At 37.8% G+C, this 19,176-nt stretch overlaps 1 protein-coding gene across 1 annotated transcript in view; it reads right to left on the reverse strand.

Annotated features, from left to right (window-relative positions):
• WHSC1 (Wolf-Hirschhorn syndrome candidate 1) overlaps positions 1 to 8,977 on the reverse strand; it is a 60,468-nt gene extending 51,491 nt beyond the window's left edge. Inside the window, exon 1 of the mRNA XM_009572090.1 lies at positions 8,350 to 8,977. Coding sequence (XP_009570385.1) covers positions 8,350 to 8,946 — 597 coding nt within the window. The 5' untranslated portion in view covers positions 8,947 to 8,977. The remainder of the gene's footprint in view (positions 1 to 8,349) is intronic.
• Between the last annotated feature and the right edge of the window lie 10,199 nt (positions 8,978 to 19,176).

The raw sequence follows: 19,176 nt of genomic DNA on the forward strand, positions 1-19,176 counted from the left end.
TTTTTTAAGATGCTTTTACATTTAAAACCAAATCTGCCTATCCAAATCAGCTATCTTCCTTTACACAAATACTGTATGAGCAAGTATTTTGGAAATTAACTTAACACGGTATTTTAGTAACTAGGATACAACCCTTTTTTCACAGTAAAGAGTTGAAGAGAAACAGATTCAATCATTCACAGAAAGATCCAGTAAGATGCAAGTTCTGGAACACTTCCCAACCCTCAATCTTTCCTAAAAATGTGGAAAGCAGTTTCTTTCAGCTGCTTTTACTGAATTTCTGCATTTGCATTTAGATGACCTCTTAAATTGTAAGTTACTGGCTTATTATTGAAAGGTTCCCTATTTCAGAAACTCGAATTAGATAAGGCTTGATCAGAATGAATGAAATCTTCTTTTATATTGAGTATTAGAAAAAGATTTCTGCCTACATCCAACTTCTTTAACCTTCACCCACCCTCAAAAGTTTAAACTTTTGATGCAGTATCTAAGATACTGTGGATATGAGATGCTACAGAAGTCTGGAAAAGCGTAACTGTAGAGCCATGAGGAAGTTTGGCAAGGCAAACAGTTATTTCTGAATAATTTCCATATGAATTTCACATAGGGTAACAGAATGAAAGCTAAATCATCTCAGCATACCTACAGATTTTCAGAATGCCATATCCATATGTATTTTGTTATCTGCATGTACAATAGTTTCATACCTTTCAGGATCAGAATCTGTATCAGGGCCTTACCCTTAGCGCTCTCCTATGCCCTTATAGAGCTCAGTACGAAAGAGTTTTCCCAAAACACTTCTTAAGAGATATCCTCCTCTTGCTAGCTCACAGACATCCAAGGTAGCATGGGTAGATGTTCTGAATCCTAATACTTTTGGTAGAAAACAGAAAAACCCAAGCCCAGATAATACTGCCAACAGGCAACTAGATTTACAGAACATTGTTTTCTGGTGAAGGCAGATACTTATCTCTACTCTTTTTTGCAACAAGAACACTTCTGAAAGAAGCTGTCTAGCCTTAAATAGAACAAATGCTGATTTGGCATAAAGGGGCTCTGTTAACTAATAATTTGATATAGTCCAAATACTACTTTGCCTTTGAGATTAGACCTTTAAAACGAATCCCCATACCTAAAAGCAGGCACAAGAGACTTCCATCCAGGTTGTGTTGTTACATATACCTAGTAGGTCCTGTTCTAGAGATGAAATGCAAGAAACAGTATCAGTGGTTCATCAGCCTAGGGGCAAGTGGTGGTGGTGGGGGGACGGACTAAAAAAACCTAAACAGACAGACATTACCTTGATTTGACAATGCTGAAGAATATTCCTTAAACATTCCTTACTTTCAGCAATAAAGATGTACAGAAAACCTGGGAAACCGCAACCAGAAATGCCCCAACCCCATACGAATATTAAAATAGGACAGTCATTGCAGTAAAACATCATGAAGATCAAAGTGCTATCAATTCCACAAGCACTAAGATCCCAAATTATTTTACTTCATCACAGGTGTCCTCAACATACACTCGAGTTGACATTTATTTACCAAAACAAACAAAACAACAACAAACAAACAAAACCAAGCTTAGCATTAGTTGCTGCTATGAGGCCACAGATTCACTTCCCTTCTTCATACAAGTGCAGCAGGGCTTGTTTAACAACTGTCTATGCAAGATCCAGTTTTCCCTCTTGCACCAGGCTTTCAAAGTAAAGCATTTTTATGAAGTGTCTTTCTGAGAAGGGAATTAATTCCTTATTATTGACAACTTACACTTTTAGCTACTGCCCATTTTATGATGCACAAGAGAAAAACTCCTGTAGGTACTTCAGGTATTCGCAAAAAGCAGAAATATAAATGTTATCCCGGTTGGACCTATTTATTTATAATAGGAGGATAACGAAACATGGTAATAGACAAACATAAAATTAGTGTCTGTGAACAAAGACCTCTTTTGGAGGTCCTAAAGTTCATGTGCCCTACATGAAATCCACTCCAGAACAAGGAAACTTGTAAAGGAGGCTGATATCACTGTTCCAAGACAGATCAAAATATTTTGCTTTCGCTACTTTGCCTAAGGGTTACTACAAAGCATCTTTCTTTCTTGACAAAAGGGGGCTTTAAGGGCCAGAAATGACATCTGGTACAGATCACTAAAGTTTCCCAAAAATCTGCCTGTAAATCCATCCAAGTAACATAACCCTGAACTGTAGATCTAACTCTCAGCTAAATATGAAAGTTAGACATGCATTATTTTGGTTAAGCAGAACATGAAGCAGAGCAACAGAACGACTTCACCATATCTTGGACAGAAAAGCAGTGAAAACAAGCAAATTCTTTGCCACACCAGCCAGTAATGGTCAATACAATGTGAAGAGGAGATGCTGAGATGACAGTATTCATTTAAATCATGACACTACCAGTGCAACGACTGAGAATAAGTAATAAAAAACAATTAAACCAAAAAAGCGTCATTAACCTCTCAACTGTATTATGGCACACAATCTGCTGTTGAGACGTAAAGGGAAGTTAGTTCTTGCAGAAGATGAAGCTCACCACTTTATTTGATCTGTCATGTCCACCATAGTGCCCAAAGGACCAAAAAAAATTTAAAAAGTCCTGGAATGCACAAATGAAAGATGAGTATGAAACAATGCAACAGTTGCTGACATTCTTCCAATTTGAGTTAGATTACATCTGGTCAGCTCTTTTCCACAGAAAACTGGCTCAGTGTTCAGGAGCAGTCAAGAATCAATCAAATGCTAAGTATTATTTATAATGAAAAATAATGAAATTGAGAACAATCTAGAAAATCATTAACATGCCACTGTATGCATCCACAAGACATCTGTATCTTGAATGTCCTGTATTGTTCTGGTCCCTCATTCTCAAAAAAAAAGACAGCAGAACCCAAAGGGAATCACAGTTCAGAAAAAGGATGATAACAAGAAGTAACATTCCAGAATGGCTCCTATATGCAGAAAAATGCACTAGGACTCTTCAAGCTGAAATTAAAAACTGAGCAAGTTTGTGAGAAATCTATAAAACTATCAGTAATGGAGAAGTTTGTCCATGATACCTATTTCTAGTACTATGAGAGAATCAAGTGAAACAAGTAGGTGGCAAATTGAAAAGGAGAAAGAGCTGCTCTACTGCTCTATTACATGTTACTATGGATGCAAAAAATTCACACCGGCTCAAAAAGAAACTGAGGTCTTCTTCCATGAATTTAGCCATCTACAGCTATTAAATACAAAGTCACCAGCTCTAGAAACTCTGAGTCACAAAATGCTGGAGGCTGAATATATTCAAAGAGAGCATCACTCCATGATTTGCCATGTCTATACTCTCCATTATGCATCCTCTGAAGCTGAGGTGCTGAATTAAACGGCTCCTTGATCCAACTTGGTAGAGCTATTCTTATATAGCATTTTTGTCATCACTTCAAGATATGATTTTATATTTGATTTGGATTCTTCTACCAATGTGTTTACGGAGAGAAAAAAAATGTATTTACGTATTACATATTGAGATGACAGTTTTACGCAGAAAGTGCACTTAATCCAACCCCTTTTCCATACAATAACAGGAAGTCTGGTATGGAGAGCCTTGAACAAAATACTTAAGCTTTCTATAATTAATTTTGTGGCCACTCTGAGAATACTCAGCTTCTAATCTCCCCCCAAACCACTATACTCTTGATGCTGTATCCTTTTTGGTGCTTCTTAACCTACAAGTAGTTCTTTAAGATACTTTTCCAGTGAGGCATTAAGAACAAACAATTTAAAGTTCCGAAGTAACAACTACTGCTGCACATTGTGAGCTGCTTAGCACAAACAAGTTTTCAAGGGATAGCTGAACACAATCCTTTACTAACGGCTAACAAAAAACAGTAGCTCAGGAACCCTTCCAAAAAGGATAAGAAGTTATCTCTCTTGTTCCTGAAGGTATCACCCAGAAGAGATTTTTCGGGTTACTCCTACTACTTCGGGATTCTGATGACATCAGCCAGACAGCCTGTGTTATCACTCGCCTGAAGACAGGATCTGATACCTCAAGAACAGCCTATTAAAAAAGAAAAAGTAATTGAGTTCATTTTACCCTACAGCTACAGATCCTGACTTCGTGGTAGTTTAGCTGTACATTTTATGACAAGTTCAGTAATCATACTTGACCAGAAATTTCTAATAACTAATGATGAAAAACAATCAAGTAAGTCCTCCTTCTGAAAAGGACACATTTATTTGACTTTATTGTTTCTTTTTACTTTTTTTGAAATTAGAACAAAGTAAGTCACCTCAGGATCTGGTTAAGAGGATAATCAAACATTTGTTGAGCACAGCTCTCCAATCTTACAGAGGGAACTTGTTGATTTCTGCTCATCTCTACTGATTAGATGCCAGCATCAGAGCAACATCACCACCTTCAGTGGTCCCCACTTTCCTGTATTTAGTTAGCACAGAAGCATAAAAAGCAGAAGATAATCCTCAGACTGCTTCTATTCTACCCTTACTGGGTTTCTAAATCTTTGCCATTCACTGGGAAAAGCGTTATAACATTATGTAGATATCAGATATAATGGAGTTGGCCGCAACAGTTTTTCTCTGTGAAGATGAAATGGCAACATAAACACATGACAAGGACTAGTGGAATTTCTCCAGTAACTTGCAGTTGCCCCCCATGTAGCTGCTGCAAAGTCATTATGGACTGTACTGAGCAGAAAGAGTAACAAACTGCCAAGTTTCTGGTATAATACTAAAAGAGGGCTACAAGAAAACCGGATAGGAAGCTATGTGGAAGGTATAGCTTTTGGATCATGTACATCTTATACAGCTGGAATCCCTAAACTAGCAAGTATAGCAGTGTGTGGACTTCCAGGTTTGTTCTGGATGCAGTGTTGCTGCTTTTCTGAGCTACTGCACCCGTGGTAGGAAGTCATTCCAGTAAGCCATGCCAAAAGGGCAAACTGCCACTTGTAGGCCCAAACCGGCTTATGCAGAACAAGCTCAAATGTGCCAGTACCACATTCTGAGCTGTTCTTAGGGTTAGAGAGCACAAACCTACTTTGGGACCACCAGCATGAGAGCTGCAGATATATGTGCTCTCTCTGTTTTCCTGTACAGAAACTCTAGATTGCTCTAGGGATCAGACTTGGATTACTTCATATTCGTATATGAAGTAAACCTCTGCCATTCTTCTCCAAACAGGATTGTTTCACTTCTAAGAAAAGCACTGAGTGCGAAAAATCTAGGAAAGTCCTCATTCCTAATTGGTAGCGTTGCAAGAACTGATGAAAACAATGACTCAAAAAGCAGCCACCACAAAATCTAGTACTGAAGCATACTGCCACTCTCATGAGCAGCACTATCAAGTGGGCAACTATTGGAGTCCATGGGTTTGGCGTCGATTCAAACATCTAACGTGGTACCTACCACTAATAACACAGAACATTTGGAGGTGGTGTCAGACCACTATCAGTGTGGTGCCTTGGCATAAAAGTTGCTAAACCAGGCCTTATCAGAAAAGGCCTGGATTTTAAAGTAAACTCCTCAGGTGGAGAGATACCAGGGGTGGGGGGAAGAAGGACGAAAGGCAGGAGGGGAGGGAGGAAAGAGCCACGGCCTGTTCCGCTTCCTCTCCTTTACCTTGGGAAAGTGAAAGCAGTACAGCTGCTTCTTGGAAGCCTGGAAAAGGTGGTGGTTATCAACAGAAATCTAACTCACGTCAGAGCTGGGCAGATCACGTTTATTCCCAATTGAAAACTGACGTGCAGATAAAGTTTTAAACAGCCTCCCTTTATGTTAACAAAAAATGCCCAAACAACAAGAAAACCCAACAACAGAGCACTGGAACATTTGTTAAACGATATGCCTCTCACCTCAGCAAGATAGTAATCTGCTATGTCCATCAAACAGAGATATAATTACCTTACACAAAAGGCAGTATTTGAACCATGGCGATTTTTGCTAAATCAAAAGAATAAGAGCTCGGACAACAAGAAATTGAGAGAGAAACCAGCCCAGAAATAAAACCAGACAAACAGGTTCTACATTAACTTGTAACCTACAATAAACAGGTATCTAAGTGCAAAATTAATCCGCTTTTACTCCAAGGATATTTCTCTAACTTCCACTTTGCAGCCACAATCAGCTACATAAAACCACAGTATGATGAACTAACATCAAGGCTTTTGATGTTGGCGATGAAATAACAGCTAGAGCAGGGGCCTGAAACCAAAGAACACTGCTATTATGATATTACAGTTATGATCACAGAGAACACATGATATCACTAGTCTACATGTGGACAAACATTTGAAAAATCTCCTTCAGCATGTTCCCTACTCTTATTTTTTCTTCCTTTATTTTAAACCTGCACAGTTGCAAACCCTCCCTGTAAGAAAAAGAAAAGCCCCGGACTTTTTACAATCAAGGAGTTATATCATAAAACAACATCTTGTGAGCTTCAAATGCTTTTCCTTTTGCCCTTTTAAAGTGCACTATGCAAGAAGCATGACCCGCTGTTTCAAGTGCTTTGAAAAGAACAGGGTTAGAATATTGCAAAGTCTGAGATCAAGCAGGTGGTTGTCCCGATCTGGTAGTCTGGTAGCTCACTGGTTTGGCACAGGAGCAAATAACCCTGTCACTCTCCAGCCATCAAGTCTCAAGCACTCTGGGAAATAGTGTTGATATGGTTTTCTCCTGACCATTTCTGGCCAAAAGACAAATCACAGAAGCCAGACCAACCTTTCTTTTAATCTTAAATAAAAAAGAAAAATTAAAGGCCACCCTTAATCAACTGATGTTGAAAGGCCTCTGAATAAACTGTGTAGATGGGCATATTAAATATTGCCTCCTCTTTAAAAGAAAAAAAAAAAAAAAGTGCCACACAAATATGCTAGAGTTGTTGATGCTAATAAATATACCACCTTTTAGTCCAATTTATCCTCATTAACAATGAACAGGACAAAGTAGTACTCCAACTATTGACTGTGCCCATACTTTTTACCTCTGAGCAGTGATTCAGAAAAGTCTGAACCAATTAGTGTTAAAACATTCTCCTTAATGAAATAAAAGCAAACAAACTTTTTAGTAAAATTCCTGAAAATAACAATATTGATCATTCTAGGATGAATAATATATTCAAATAATAAATAAATGATAAATATTTCTGCTACTTAGAAGAACGTTTACACAGTTCTGTAAACTCATTTATTAATTTTAATGAGAATAAGGGTAAATAAAATCAGTAATACAGTAGCTATGTGTGTGGTTCTTCTCTGCACGTGCGGCCTTGGGAGAAAGTAAGAATCAACATTAACTAGTAAACCTGCAGTTGACAGAAAACTCTGTCAAAATGCCAATGCACATTTTTCATTTAAGGTGTGTAAAAGCAGGACCTGTTCACTAGGAAAAGCATTCATTAACGTTTACCATTGTTACACAACACTATTCTGAACTACTCATTGAGATACTTAATATACATAGAAGTATCCCTGCTATGTAGGTTTCTTCCTCTTGAGATAAAATGATTGCAAACCACATTCCTTTAAACGGAGTCTAGCAACAAAAACTAAATAAAGGGGGAAGGGGCTCCCAGCAGCATTCTTATTCGCAACTTGGTAAAGCAAATTAAAAAAAGTGAAATTTCTATTTCTGCCCATGTTTAAAAGAAGCAAAAAAACAGATGAGCTTGACCACAAAAAAGTTAATGACATTTAATACAAGTATCTAGACCTTTTCAATGAATACAATTCACTAGGTTATAGCAAGCAAAACCAGGTCTTTTCAGACGACAAATAAGGGTAGGGACTACATTCCAACTGCCAAAATTTGAAGGTAAAGACCCTAGCTTATCAGCCAACTGACAGCTGAGTACATTTTTCTTTAATTCAGAACCAGGAATATAGAAATAGTTCTTTTTTTCTGAAACATCTGGTTATTAGGAAGCCAAAATACCTCATGCTCCAACAATTAAAGGCCATCTCTAAATTTAGAGGCCTCCCCACCTCCCTTGCCCAGGTGCACATCCTGGCTTGGTCTTGGCTGCATGTCTGGATGAAGCTTCTGTTTCATACATCCCATACTACCACATGCCCTGATTTGCTCTGGAGACTTATTTTACTTATATGGAAACAGAATTTATGGGGTACTCCTAGCCTAGGCAAGAAACACAGACCAGAACTAGAGTGCATCTGTCCTTCGTTGAGACAAAGAGAGAGTATCATAGAAAGTGACCTGTTTGTGGGAAGCACCTACTGAAATACCTGAAATGAAGATTAGCATATGAACAAATGAAATCTCAGTATTAACAAACCTAACAGAAGAAAAAATGTAAAAAAAGGTACTACCTTCTTTTCAGTGGGGCTTGAAGTCTTTGATACTAACGCTGCTTCAACAAGACCCTGCTCAAGTAAGGAGTCATATTTTATGCTTCTTTTTCTGTTTCTCCTCTCCTTGTTTGCTGGCTTTTGTTCATTTTCCTCTGACTGAGACACATCTGCACCATTGTCTCCACAAATGGAAGATTCAAAAAGAGGCTTTCCATTCATGTAGGTTTTAGTGATTTTCAGCTTAATTTCTGGAGAGCCATTCTTGATAGGAGTGGTGTTGGGTGGTGTTCCAACTCCCTTTATTTCCTGGGGTTCAAAGCGCAGCTTGGCATCTTGGGCCCCAGACTCGCCATTAAACACACGAGAGGTTAGATCTTTCAATTTATCAGCTGGAATAAATGGAAGAGCCTCATGGCCATTGTATTTTTGCATGACACCTTCTTGTAGAGTGGCAGAAAGTTGTGCTTTGCCCAAGTAGACAGAACACTCACGATTCACTTCACAATTCTGAGTTTTCCCATTGGTATTTCCAAGGATCTCTGGTACCTGCTTCATTTTGATGTAGTTAATTTTTCGAGTTAACAGTTGAGAACTTCTTTTGATGCTAAAGTCCATTCAGCCCAGATGTTTCCAGTCTTACACTGCTACATTAAGACAAAAAGACAGAGAATATTTTTAATAATACAGAAATGTTAAAAGATACCAAGTATTCAGATAGATATGTCCCCACTAATATAACACTCAATGTACTTCATTCAAGTTTTACTAGAAGTGTTGCTTACAATCTTCATAACCAAAATACTTCAACATCTGTTAATATGCGTTATGAAAAAGTCCATGAAAAATAGATTGATGAATCATCAATTTTATTAAAACAAAAGCAGAGAGCAAAATCACAGTTTTCATTTCAATAATCTGTTAACAAATCTACAGCATGAGTCTTACCCACGCTAATTACTCAAAGGTATTGCACTGTTTAAAACAAGGAAGAGTTAGACCTAAGATAATATCATTAATAACAACTTAAAACAGATGAGTTTATTTCTAAGAGGTCGTGCCAGCATAAAAACCCCACAGGCTGTGTTACTGTAGCACCTACACCATGGACAGCAGCATCACAAGCACACTTCCTGAGGAAACAACACAGCTCAGTCTTCAGACGTATCCCAAAGCGTTCTGGCTATGAGAACGAATAAAAGGCAAGCGTTACGTGTCATGAACACCAGCCCACTGGGAAACAGCTGATCCTTTAGGCCAGTGGCCACACTGTGCAAAATTTAAATGGTCAAAGCAACTGCTGCTTTTTAATAACAGCAGCATCATCATCATCTAACACCCACTTTTCATACAGAAATTTGAAAACATCCAACAAGCTAAAACTGCACTATTATCTGCCCTAGACAGGTTTTCCAAGGGTTCTAAAAGCTAACCCTTCCTATTTCAACATTATACTATCGTAGCAAACGAATGAATCTGGCAGAATGACTCCTTTGTGCTCCTAGACCAGGCAAGACGATAATTTTCATTTTTAAAATTCATATGCGTAGACTCTTCATATTACCAGGTCCAGTGTATACATGATATAGAGAAATACACCATCATAAATATTATGAAAGCTCAGCACAATAATCATCATATCCATGCTGAAGCTAACCAATTTCATATGATTAAGTCCAAGAACTGTTACATCAAATCAAAAATTCATCAAATTTAGTCTCACATGCTTCCAAAAAAGTGCAGTGAAAACCCATGATGAATAACTACTGAATTGTCAGTTGCTATGGAGGAAATCCCTTCTGAATCTCACCACCTTGTTTATTAATGTACACAGTTATAATGCTTACAACTGGCATATTCCTGAAACTTGCGTATTTGCTACCTCCACATCAAGAGTAGCAATGTACAAATGCTTATAACTGAGCACTACCCTAGCCTGGCAAAGCTTCTTAAGGGTGTCAAGCCTGAACTCAAAGCAATTGGCCAACATGAAACCTTTTCATGCACAAAGATGCAGGAAAAAAAAAAAAAAATCTAAAAATCGTAACTCCATCACTCCTTAGCAAATGCTCCCATCTCCCTAACATGCTGCTCTAAGGTACCTACAAGATAAAAGGGTATCTTTCCACACAAACTACATAGACTTATTTGAGAGATGAAACCATTCTCCAGGGACAAACAGCAGCCTGAAAAGCTGGCATTAAACAAGATAAGAAGTATACCTGAACTCCAAGTGAATTTGCAACAAGAAAGGTTCTAATCTTTCTTTAGCCAGATGAAGTCTGAATTACCAGTAAAATCTCTGATAAAATGGGTGGAAACCAGCCAACTGTATTAACCCTTTTGAAGAGGAGTCAGAGGTAAAAGGAAACTCAAAACTCAACCAGAACAGAACAAAGAACTCACTAAACCGAAAGAGAAGTCATGTACTTTCACAAGATCTTCTCTGAAAACATGGACATGAGACAGACTCCCAATCCAATTAATAATATGACAATGTTTCAAGCTGTGATTCAGCAGATTTAACTGAAATCATATTTATTTTAAGAAACAACTGATGACAAATTCTACAAATCTCTAGGCAAAAGGCAAACCCGTTACAGAACATGTGACGCTTATGGTTACGGAGATGACAGCAAAATTCCTTAAAAAACCCCAAAACACTGAATGGTTGCAAAATGTGTACTTCCTTCCCACAGATTCTTAACAGAGTAAACCAGAATGCAAAACAGAGATTTGATTTGGGCATCTAAATTCCCCTCTATCTAAAAAATAAGCCTACAAGTGAGCAGCTTTGCTGTGGCTGCAGACGCCCTCCAGTGGTTGCCTGAACCAGCCAGAGCAGCCAACACCGCCGCTCCCCACTTCCCTGCCTGACAGACTGCTGCTAATCACAGCTTCTCACAAGAGGACCAGCACCAAAAATGCCTTGTGTGACTTCCTCCTGTCCATCAACTACACAGTTAAGTTGAAAACCATTTTTTAATATGGCTCCATTAGCTGCTTACCAGGGTCTGGATTTCTGGATCGAGACATCTGCATTTTGTAACTCTGTCTGTTTTAATCCATAATTCTACTAGTATTTTTTTTCCTGCTTAATAATAACTCTTACTCTCATCACTTACTACTTTAAGCTAGAAAGCTATCAAGTTTGAGGCAGACCAGGACAACTCACAAAAAAGCAACAAATAATCAAATTAGACTACATTACTGGTGTACTCAATCTCAAAACACAGGATGCTTTACAAAACAGCGATAGCTTAAAAGTTTCAGAACATAAAAATCATCACAGAATAACTTAGGCTGGAAGTGACTTCCTGAGATCATCTATTCCAACCCCCTGCTTAAATCAGGGCCAACACAGATCAAGCTGCTCAGGGCCTTGTCTGGACAATGACCAGTAAATAACTAAGTGAAAAGACACGGCTTAAAGTTACTCTCTTTCTAGCTAATAAACCTAAGGGTAGTAATTCCATATCACAAAAATATGAAGACCAATAAGTCCATGCAGCGAAAGACCCTGAATTTTTTGGGGCTACCTTGACTTGCCTAATACATCTGAAGATACACGGCATGCAGATTTTAGAACTTCAGTGAGTGAAGGTTCAGTTAATGATTCTCACCAATACAGGCCACTAAAAACAGCTGAAAGCACTGAAAAAGGCCCCTCAAATCGCTAGAGCCTAGTGAGACAGCAAATCCAGGAATATAACTAGTAAAAGGAATGTACTCAGGCCAATAGTAAATGGCAAGATGAAGACAAAGGCAGTAATTTGAGACAGTAAGATTATCAGAACCAGTAGATACCATTATAGAATATGGAAAATAGACCATGTTTGTACAAAGATTTAATGGAGCCAAATGAGAAGAGGCTTAAAGAAGCAGAATAATGAGCAAAGGTAATAGATTTGAGTACCTATAAGCAAAGAGTCCCACTGGGGAGATGAGACTTGTACAGAGCACCTTGCAGGTTAATCACCATCTCTAGGACAACCAATGGAGGGAAACTGTCTATACGCATCTCAGCCCTCCTTGTAAAAAATAAGCTATGTTGTGGGTCCGGTTAAATGGAAGAAGCTAGCAAATCCACACATAGGAATTACAAAGGGTTTCAAGAAAGAAGGGCAAAATTGAAGCTAGTTAAATTTTGCACAACCTTTGCTATCTAAAATTCATGGTAACACAATACCATAAGCAAGAAAAAGGACGAGGCTCTTTGTGAGAAGAGGACAATAGAGCAGAAAAGAAGAAAAGGGGTGAGGAAAGAAAACGATCAGCAGCAGATAACACCAAGCAGTACTGTGAGCTTAGAATTAATGCAAGGAGATCTAGAAGACAGGACATGAAAGAATGAAGTGAGATAGATCACAGACAAGATCTGGTTGATCAGAATTGTAAGAGTAAGGTCCTGAAGCAGCTGAGCATGTGATTAGATTTGGTAGTTAAATTAAGTGCACTCATGCCGGACCACCATATCACATAGAAGCAAAGGCAATCCCTTATCTTTTTCTAGATGACTCTGTACCTATAGAAAAGGAAACTGGGGGGAGGGTAGAAGCCCCACATACTAGTAGCAGCTAATGAGCTTAAGCTAGTATCGTCTCATATTGACTGACTGGTGACCCTACAAGTACCATTTTCACTAACAAAGAGGAAAAAACATGATAGCCAAGGAGTCTGCTGAATAAACATGATATTTTGGCTTGTGAACAAATAGCTTTCAGTAAGCAAAAGAAGATTTGACTTATCAGAAAAAAGTCTCTAGATATTTTAATCGGACAATGACAATTGGACAATCCTTGCAATGGCTTTGTACACATTTTCAGACTAAAAAAACAGGTTCTACACAAGGCAAAGTATTTTGCAGACATTTTAAATAATGTTATTAATTACTTGAAGGTCCATCATCTGACAGGAGTCATGAGCCAAATACAGTTAGTTTGCATGTCAGATTCCTCCTTCACTGTCCAGGCCACTACCATTTTTGTGATATTTATTATTCATTTCTTCCACATCTGCTGCAATTTCAGAGATGCATTTCTTGTGTGTCAGAAATAATGGAGTAGTCCATTCCTTCCAATTCTGCCAAAGGGAGTGAACAGAGTAAGTAATCAACAACAAGCGTCATTATTAAATACCACTTTTGTTTTGTCTAAAGGTTTTCTTAAAGCCATTTCTCAGGCGAATTACTCGGGATGGGGGGGGAGGGGAAGGGGGAAGATGACACACCTAAATACAAATTCACAGTAAAGAACTTTATCCATGAAAGCTATTTTTATTACCTACAAATCAGGCTTTCAGCTGGCACTGAAAAAGCTAATAGATGGCTGCTGCTTTTTTCTGTAAAGATAGCTTTCTGATAAGTCTTCTCCATTCTCTCATCAATTTTAAGACCAAACGTTATTCCTATTTTCAGATCAGAGTGAGACAAAATACTTAAAGAGATTAGTAAAGTTACAACACATTCTTACTAATACATTTGAAAACTTGAGTACGCTTATTCACATTATCTTGTATAAAAAACCTAAAATATCAAATAGGAGTAGAGACATATTTACTATCATGCAGTACATTGTGACTGTTCTTCACTATATTAAAATAGTGAAAAATTACTACAGGATCTTAACAGAATTTCCTTTTAGAAGAAAATGCATAACTGAAAATTGCATTGTTGGTTTGCAAAAAATTGTTACAAACCAGCTCTATCCAGCAAGTTCAAAAGCATTATCTCTCACGAAGAAAACCATTACTGTAGTAGCTGATAGAGAACTGAAAATAATTATACCAAAACTTTCTAACAATTTACTACTAGTCTTACAAAAGACTTGGGGAAAAAAAGGAAACTTTAGTCCAAAGGAGCCCACTTTAAGTTTAAAGGCTCCTGAAGTAAAGACTTCATTAGTCTTGCATTAGATATACAATGATTTCAGTTAACCACTCAGCTGGCAAGGCTGACCTACAAAGTACGTTTAAATGAGTACATGAAAATTTCCTTACACTTATAGTACATAATAATGTTTATATAGAGATGTAATAAAACATTTGCACAAAAAGATCAAGCATATTTTGAAAATTGTGTGAAAAAGGTTAGGGTACTTACAGTTGCACTTACACTTACTTGCCACCAAATATTTTTGAAAAAAAAAATCATATTGATCGTTTCTAATTTGTTTTGGGTTTGCCTTTTTTTTTCCTAAAGCTTAAGATTTCAGAACTTAATTGTTACAGTCTTTTTTCATCAACTGAAACAAGTATTTATTGCCTTCTCGTGAAGGCAATAGGCAATACCAGCTTGTACAGTTAAGAACTGTAGAATGCCAAGTGAAGAATTTCTTCGCTTTGAATGTTACTTGCTACTGCAGAAAGCAAGCTTACAAAACTGATGGACTTGACTTTTTGTTCCTCCTCAGGAAAAACTTTTGCAACCAACCCTTGCTGCTGAGGATAAGGCTGGAAGATTCTGCAACAGGACTCCTCCCCATTAATTGGTTTCTTCAAAATCAGAAGAAATATTCTTTTACCACTGCTGCAGAAATTGAATTTTGTCAGTTCCACTCCTGCTGCTGAAGGTGGGTGGTGAAGGAAGGAGATAGATTTGAGTAAATTCAAATTCTTGCAAAACATTGTATTTCTGTCTGAAGAGAAAATACAGATACTACTGTGGTGGGACCACAAATCAAATAGAAAAAAATTGCTGCTCCTCTGCAGATAAGCAGAGAGGAATATTGGTGCCTAAAATAGTAGGAACTACTGGATTTATCACCAGTATTTAATAAACACTAAAAGGTAGCCCTCAACAGTTGCTTAACAAATGGCTAAAAGTTAAAAAAAAAAAAAAAAGTTATGTTTTCAAATGCAAACTTGAGACTTCTCTGTCTCCTGGAGAGTTCCAAACGGCTGAAGGGAATGGCCTCTCTCTAGCAAAGCAGGACTCGACAATTCAATACAGCCAGAATACTCATTCAGTCTAGGTCTTTACTCACCAACGAATTATGTCTCTCTCTGTCTCTCAGATGGGCCAGAGTTGTGCATCTGGCTTCTACTTAGCGCGGGAATGAAGAACCAAATCCAATCTCAAATAACTCAGCACTTAGGTGCAGAGTTCCTTCCTTACTTACACTGCTTTTTCACCTGGTCCAAGCCTACTTTAATTTCCCACCCCTTCTTTAATCCCACTGCTTTTTCTTTTCAGCATCCTACCTCTGCTCAGCTCCTTGCACCATACCTTCAGGACCTCGATCCTCTGGTTCTACATAATACTCACTGCAGTAGATAAATGCGCTATAATCTGTTTGTTTCCTCTTCACTGTGGCCAACGATTCTGCCCTTATTCCCATATGTAGTCATGACAGCATAGCAATTGCCTGAAGCTTCACTGCGAGTATCACGAAAAATTCTGATCGTGCAATTCTGAGAAGGGAAGATCGAATCTGGGATGACACCACAAAATAAGTTATCAATATAAGTAATGAGTCAAATTGTACTATTAACAAAATGTTATCCACTACACCTCTACAGAAATAAAAAATGTTGCACCGATCAGACCAGACAGCAATTAATTTTAATACAGAGGATACAATCATTTTGCCTAGACCCTTAAAACTCTGCTATCTTTGTCTGTCACGGCACTAAAACCTGTTTACCCAAGTGGATGGATTTAGATGTCAGAAGCACACTTGGTGCATTGGAATAATTCTAGAAAGCAGCGCTGTGACACTGGGGATATACGAGGCCTTGTCAATAGAACAAAAGCCTAGCTATATGTATACGTAGGAGAGTATCACAATCTTTACCACAGAGCAGTATTTGGCCATGTCTTCTGTTGTTTATAAAAACAGCAACACATTGCACTGATAATGCACCTTTCTAATTTGGACAGGTAACATATAAAAATATATATGATTTCTTTCATCCAGTACATTCAACTTCACATCCCATAACATTAAGTAAAAAACTGGAAGGTAAAGTTTAGAGGTAGTTAATACTGACTCAATGGCAGTATGGAATTTTACTTCCAGACTTGCACCTTTCATCAAGAACTGTATATATACCTATCTGATCAATGGAACTATGTCTGTAACGTAATCCTGGCCATACTGTGCTAATTCTGGTCTACTTTACACATAGTCTGTATATACATGTGATTATGTTAATTCTATTACCTTGAAGCAAGAAACACACACGCAACTGGCAGACATATGCCAGGAACACTCAAACTAGGCCCGAGCTCACAAGAGACTTGGAACACTAGATCCTCTCCAAACAAATCCAAATACTTGCGACTAGGTGGCCTTCCTGGTTCGGACATTATTTGAAGTATTTCCCTGTGCTGGGGCTTTAACATGCTCTTGCCAAAATGCATTACTACCATTCACAGCGTTCTTAATTCCCTTTCTATTTCTTTTGCTACATCTATATCAAGAATCTCTCTAGAACAGAGAGTAGAATGACTGTTACAAGTAAAAGGTCTGGAATTTGAGGCAAGTTTTACGTTTCTGCAGATATAGTGTAGCTTACCCATTTAACTTGGAGACAGAAAGATAAACACTTTCTTGTCCAACAAATCAAATCCTTCTTGTCCACTTTCCGAAACTTTTGTGTTGAGAGGTTTGCAATGGCTATCTCTTGTCATTTTTGCTGTCTTCTTTCTCAGCATAGCATTAGTTCAGTGGATTACATCACTGTCTTATCAAATTTAGTTCTTTACGCAAATTCTGTTGTACCTACTTCTTACGGGAAAATCTAAAAAGTTTTGACTGTAGAAGTAAGTCGTGTTAAGCAACTGTAGTTACTATCCCTGCTTGCAGAGTTTCTGAAGACTCAACTATCACTACCACTTTTGAGCCAAGTGTTCACCTGATGAATAGATATTGTACATGCACTTTCTACTACACATTTGAAGCCTACTACTCGTTTTTTGCACTATTGCTGAATTTCAGTCATGTTCCACATTTAATCACAGCATTTGTTTCCGGTTTGTTCAGGAGTGCTACTACAAAACAGCTTCTGATGGTCTGCATTTTGCATCCACTGAAAAATCACAACATTAATTTCATTCTGAAGTATCTGATTAAAAGTTCTTGGCAACTACCCCATATAGCAAAATGATCCATACTCATATCTTTCATCCTACACTGCTCTCCAAGGTTCATACTTTGGCTTAAATCCCTCTGGCTTTATTATCAGACTAGAATCTGGGCATTCTTTACTACAGAGATAACCCCCCAATGTCGATGTTTCTGAGTGCCAGTGCAGTCAGGTTCTTTGCTCTGATGGCATCCCACCAAGGCTGGCAAGTTCCATAATTGATTTATCTGATACGTGATCTTGGGAATCTCAGCTCCACAGACTAACCCATGCCACAGCAGGAACATTTACACTTCAACTTATTATAATGAATAAATTAATGAAGTTGGTCCCAAACATTATGATAGAAGGCTGCATTACTGCATCTCCTTCCTATTGCTTCTTCTATTCTTTTATCAGTAGCTTTTAAAAATATTTCAAATGGCGTTTAGATCACATTTATAATAAAGTCTTCCCTAACCTTCTTTCTTGAAAATATTTTTGTCACAAAATATTTCATCTCCTGCTCCTTGGTGTATCTCGTATTCAGAAAGGCAGAATTCAGAGAACAGGACAACATTCAGTCTCTATTACGTTTTTGACCATGGCTAAGAAAATGTGGAATTCTGATGTTAGCCCTCAAGGCCAAATATGTTTAAAGATTATTAGTATTTTGAAACACAAATTTTCTAATTTGTTATGTGTGTTTTAGCACAGATGTGAGATGTCAGTATTTTAGTATTTTGATATGAGGCACAGGCCAGAAGAGGTTTCACAAAGACAGTTAAATGGCCATCTCCGTCAGCCAACAGAACAAGACCACCCTGTGCTTCTCTGAAAAGTCACAGAGAAAACAGACAGTATCCTTCACAGACAGCAGAAAATGAAAAATGTTAAAGCTTCTATGAAAGTCTATTTCAATAGCACATCATGCTATAGTTTCCCAGTCATTTGCCACATATGTATCCTTACCCCAAATATATGAATGTAAAATAGCTCCAACTTGTGCTGGGGAGCTCAATACCAAAGTTCAAAACAAAATCAAATAGCTATCTTGCACCAAGATAAAAATAGGACAAGTTGAAAGATGGGGACAAAACTAGAAACTGAGCCATCACCTGTTGAGTAGCCCTTTAACACATGCTTTAAGTCACTTATATATTTTATTAGTTTCAGATTATGTCAAATATGAGAACCTACATCAATGGTACCCCAGAGCAAAGTAATTTTGCCCAATTTAAGAATACTCTGAAGTACGTATGGGCTAGTGCTTCAGTTTTTCACACTTAGTCAATTTAATTTGATTGCTGTAAAACATTCAAAAAGATTTTCAAACATCTACTTTCCACATGTAGCTCACCACACCACTGTAGTATCAGAACAATTTCCATGTAATGGTATTATTTCTTAACATTGGCAAGAAGGATAGTAGAAACCTTGCTTTTAGTTCAACCATGATTAACAGGTATTTATTTATTGCACACAAAATGCGTTTTAAAAAATTCAGTTTATGGTATAATCTATCATATGCTTTGGACAGAAGCAGCTTTTCAAAGGTACCAGAGAGTCAATAGATTATCTGGTGCTAAAGTTTAGAGCAAAGTAACGCATGATGGACTATGCATTAACCTATCATCACCATACACAAGGTATTAGTATATATGATCATTTCTCCAGGAATCTTGCGTATTTTTGTAGCTTGCTATTCACCAGAAGAGCAGCAGAATAGAGTGTGGTCTAAGTTTCTCTTATAACACATTCCAAAAACTTCCCTTCCTGCTG

This window comes from Fulmarus glacialis, unplaced genomic scaffold (genome assembly GCF_000690835.1).
Source record: "Fulmarus glacialis isolate BGI_N327 unplaced genomic scaffold, ASM69083v1 scaffold16822, whole genome shotgun sequence".
Classification (NCBI taxonomy): Eukaryota; Metazoa; Chordata; class Aves; order Procellariiformes; family Procellariidae; genus Fulmarus; species Fulmarus glacialis.